This window comes from Lactuca saligna, chromosome 2 (assembly GCF_052625555.1).
Source record: "Lactuca saligna cultivar CGN05327 chromosome 2, ASM5262555v1, whole genome shotgun sequence".
NCBI lineage: Eukaryota > Viridiplantae > Streptophyta > Magnoliopsida > Asterales > Asteraceae > Lactuca > Lactuca saligna.
In genome coordinates, this window is record NC_136418.1 from 136,991,109 (window position 1) to 136,995,355 (window position 4,247).

At 40.3% G+C, this 4,247-nt stretch overlaps 1 protein-coding gene across 1 annotated transcript; it reads left to right on the forward strand.

Annotated features, from left to right (window-relative positions):
• Nucleotides 1–355: 355 nt before the first annotated feature.
• On the forward strand, nucleotides 356–3,627 carry LOC145030133 (zinc finger BED domain-containing protein RICESLEEPER 2-like). Its single transcript, XM_078978549.1, has 7 exons — nucleotides 356–393; nucleotides 478–808; nucleotides 893–948; nucleotides 998–1,136; nucleotides 1,269–1,760; nucleotides 3,442–3,481; nucleotides 3,578–3,627. Exons 1-7 carry the CDS (start codon nucleotides 356–358, stop codon nucleotides 3,625–3,627), a joined length of 1,146 nt encoding a protein of 381 aa, XP_078834675.1.
• Nucleotides 3,628–4,247: the final 620 nt, after the last annotated feature.

Here is a 4,247-nt window from a genome sequence, read left to right on the forward strand (position 1 = left end):
GTAGAATTTATTGAATTTTCCACCTATTAGGTCTAATGTGGATGCAGGACATGAGAAGCTCCCTTCATTGATCAGGCCGGATGCAAAGTATGATAGTAACAAAATGAGAGAAGCAATAGCTACTTGGGTGTTGGATACCGAGCAAACTTTTTCTGCTGTGGAGGATGATTTATTCGTGCATATGATTAAGACAACTACCCCATTATTTGAGAAAACAAGCAAGACTTCAACCAAATCGGATTGGTTTAAGATATACGAGCATGAGAAGAAAACATTAAAAGTTGTTACAAAAGCAGCCTCAAAAATCAGTTTAACCACTGATTATTAGAAGTCATCTCATCAGAAGATTGAGTACATGGTTATCACAGGGCACTTTATTGATCATAATTGGAGGTTTGATTTCTTTTTATATTTTTTAATAAGGTTTGTCCATTTTATTTAATATATTTATATTGGTATATGGACTCGCTTTTGTAGATTACAAAAACGCATCTTGAGTTTTGTACATGTTCCTCGTCCTCATACCGGACTTGATATAGCTGATGGTATTTATAAATGTTTGAAGCATTGGGAAATTGAGGACAAGATATTCACGATATTTGTAGACAATGTTGCATACAATGACAGGGCATTAAGAAGGCTGAAAGAAATTTTTTCTAGAGTGAGAAAACTCACGAGTGGTGGTAGGTTGTTTCATGTTAGATGTTGTGCATACATTTTGAATCTTCTTGTGAAAGATGGTATTGCTATGATTGATTCTGTTATCGGGGAAGTTCGTGAAGGTATAAAGTATATTAACAATTATGAGGCAAGACTCCAAACATTTTCAAATATTGCACATCAACTGCAAATACAAGATAGAAAGTTATTGCTTGATGTTCCAACACGATAGAATTCAACCTATGATATGTTGTCGGTTGCATTAAAATTTAAAGATGTTTTCCCAAGGTATACCTCAAATTTTAATAAAAATAGTTATGAATGTTATGTTTTTTAGATTTTTCAAATATTGCACATTACTAATTTTTTGTAACTTTCATATATTTGCGGAGTACGAGCTACATTTCAATCACCTGCCTATTAACGAGGAGTGGGCACATGTGGAGAGCGTGTGTGAAATCTTGAAGGTTTTCAAGGTGCATATAACCTTTTTTAAGTTTTCTTTTAAATATTTTAACATGACTAATAGTAAACCAACTTATTTTCAGGTATACACGAATGTCATTTCTGGAAGTGATTATCCAACATCCAATTTGTATTTGATTTAGGTGTTTAGAGTAAAAGAAACTTTGGATAAAGGTGCTCTATCAGAAGATGATTTCATTAGGACTATGGTGACTAAGATGAAGGATAAGTTTGACAAATATTGGGGGGAGTGCCATCTTATTATGGCTATAGCTTCAGTGTTAGATCCAAGATTCAAAATGAAGTTGGTAGAATTTAGTTTCCCAACCATATACTCCAATGCTGAAAAGAACATTGAAGAAGTGAAGAAAGCACTTTATGAAATGTACAAGGAGTATTTGGAAATACATGATGCATTAGTCCGAGAAACTGCAACACTTGCAAATGGATGTGGAGAAAATGATGTTTCAAAAAGAACATCACTCGGGTCAGGATGGGAGGCTTTTGGGGAGTTTATAAAAAATACAAATTTGGAGAGACCAGAAAAGTCAGAATTAGATATGTATTTGGAAGAAGGTGTTTATAGGAAAGGAATGGATTCATTCAAGGCTTTGGAGTGGTGGAATGTTCATAATGTAACATCCCCCTCTGGCACGTATCACAATATTGTCCGCTTTGGGCGTCAGAATTAGATATGTATTTGGAAGAAGGTGTTTATAGGAAAGGAATGGATTCATTCAAGGCTTTGGAGTGGTGGAATGTTCATAATGTAACATCCCCCTCTGGCACGTATCACAATATTGTCTGCTTTGGGCCACTCGGCACGAGGACTTCCCAGGGGGTCACCCATCCTGGTACTACTCCCGCCCGAGCACGCTTAACTGCAGAGTTCTTATGGGATCTGCTGCCCTCACGGCTTTAAAACGCGTTGTGATAGGGAAGGTATCCATGCCCCTTATAAGGAATGTTTAGTTCTCCTTCCAAACCGATGTAGGATCAGGTGCAACCCACTTTCACCCCCATTATAGGGTTCGACGTCCCCGTCGAACACATCGACCCGTGCCCTGGCTCTGATACCATTTGTAACATCCCCCTCTGGCACGTATCACAATATTGTCCGCTTTGGGCCACTCGGCACGAGGACTTCCCAGGGGGTCACCCATCCCGGTACTACTCCCGCCCGAGCACACTTAACTGCAGAGTTCTTATGGGATCTGCTGCCCTCACAGCTTTAAAACGCGTTGTGACAAGGAAGGTATCCACACCCCTTATAAGTAGATATTTCGTTCTCCTTCCAAACCGATGTAGGATCAGGTGCAACCCACCTTCACCCCCCATTATAGGGTTCGACGTCCCTGTCGAACACATCGACCCGTGCCCTGGCTCTGATACCATTTGTAACATCCCCCTCTGGCACGTATCACAATATTGTCCGCTTTGGGCCACTCGGCACGGGTCGATTTGTAACATCCTTCCCAGTCGATGTGGGATCAGATCTAAACATTCCTTATAAGGGGTATGGATACCTTCCCTATCACAACGCGTTTTAAAGCCGTTAGGGCAGCAGATCCCATAAGAACTCTGCAGTTAAGCGTGCTCGGGTGGGAGTAGTACCAGGATGGGTGACCCCCTGGGAAGTCCTCGTGCCGAGTGGCCTAAAGCGGACAATATTGTGATACGTGCCAGAGGGGGATGTTACAAATGGTATCAGAGCCAGGGCACGGGTCGATGTGTTCGATAGGGACGTCGAACCCTATAATGGGGGGTGAAGGTGGGTTGCACCTGATCCTACATCGGCTTGGAAGGAGAACGAAATAACTCCTTATAAGGGGTGTGGATACCTTCCTTGTCACAACGCGTTTTAAAGTCGTGAGGGCAGCAGATCCCATAAGAACTCTGCAGTTAAGCGTGCTCGGGCGGGAGTAGTACTGGGATGGGTGACCCCCTGTGAAGTCCTCGTGCCGAGTGGCCCTAAGCGGACAATATTGTGATACGTGCCAGAGGGGGGTGTTACACATAAACTAAAGTACCGTGTTTTTATCAAAGATGGCTATGGATATGCTTGCGATCCCGATTTCTACCATTACATATGAGGCAACATTTAGTGCTGGGGGTAGAGTAATTGATCCATATTGATCTTCATTGGCGCCAGACACTGTTGAAAAGTTGATTTGTGGAGGAGATTAGGTTAGACATCGTTATGGAATCAAGAAAAAAATTGAAGGTACATTTGATAAACTTTTAACACATGAACTAACATTTGATTATTTAAATTTATTAATATTTGATCGTGTTGGTGGGTTCTTTTTACAGTAGGAGGAAATGTCCATTGAGGTTCTATTACGTATATGGACAAGTAATACTTAAAGGTGTAAGCCATTTTAATCTACTTGTAATCTTGTTGGTTTAATTATATTATATTGCACATCTCATAAAAAAATTTAATTTGCAGATTTTGCTGGATTGAATTTGCTTCAAGGAAGATTGGCTTTTGAGTTTTGATAATATGTTATGTTAAAATTTAATTGTTTTTATAGTATTTTGTAATTTGAACTTCCATAATAGGAACACTTTCTTTTAGATTTAATTACAATTTAGGTTTGTGTGTTGGAGTTTAAAACTTATGTAATTTGAAGATTTTATTTATGAATCTTGGTTGATATTTAAGTAGTTTGCACCTTGCTGAAAATTAAGTAAATTCGTAGTTTTTTTTTTCCATTTCTGGAATTCATTTTATAAACGAGCTTGTAGCGAGCTCGAGCCAAGCTTAAGCTCGTTTAGGCTCAGTTAGACAAAATGAGTCGAGCCCGAGCCTATGTATTACTTCACGATCCGATCTCAAGCTCTTTATTTGGGGCTTGAAACGAGCCGAGCTCGAGCTCGAGCCATAAAAATTTTAAGCGAGCCGAACCCGAGCTTGGTCAGGCTTGGGCTCAGTTTGACTCGTTTGCACCCCTAACCAGAACTATTCGTCTAGCTTGAGGGATGTCATGGTCCACTCGTATGTGTCGATATGGTTGTCCGTGTCTATGGTGTCGTCGTACGTCTTGAGGTGTGGCAGTTTGGCGGTGTTTGGGATTTCGTACTCCAATAGTTCTTTGACGAGAGACGACGTGACACTT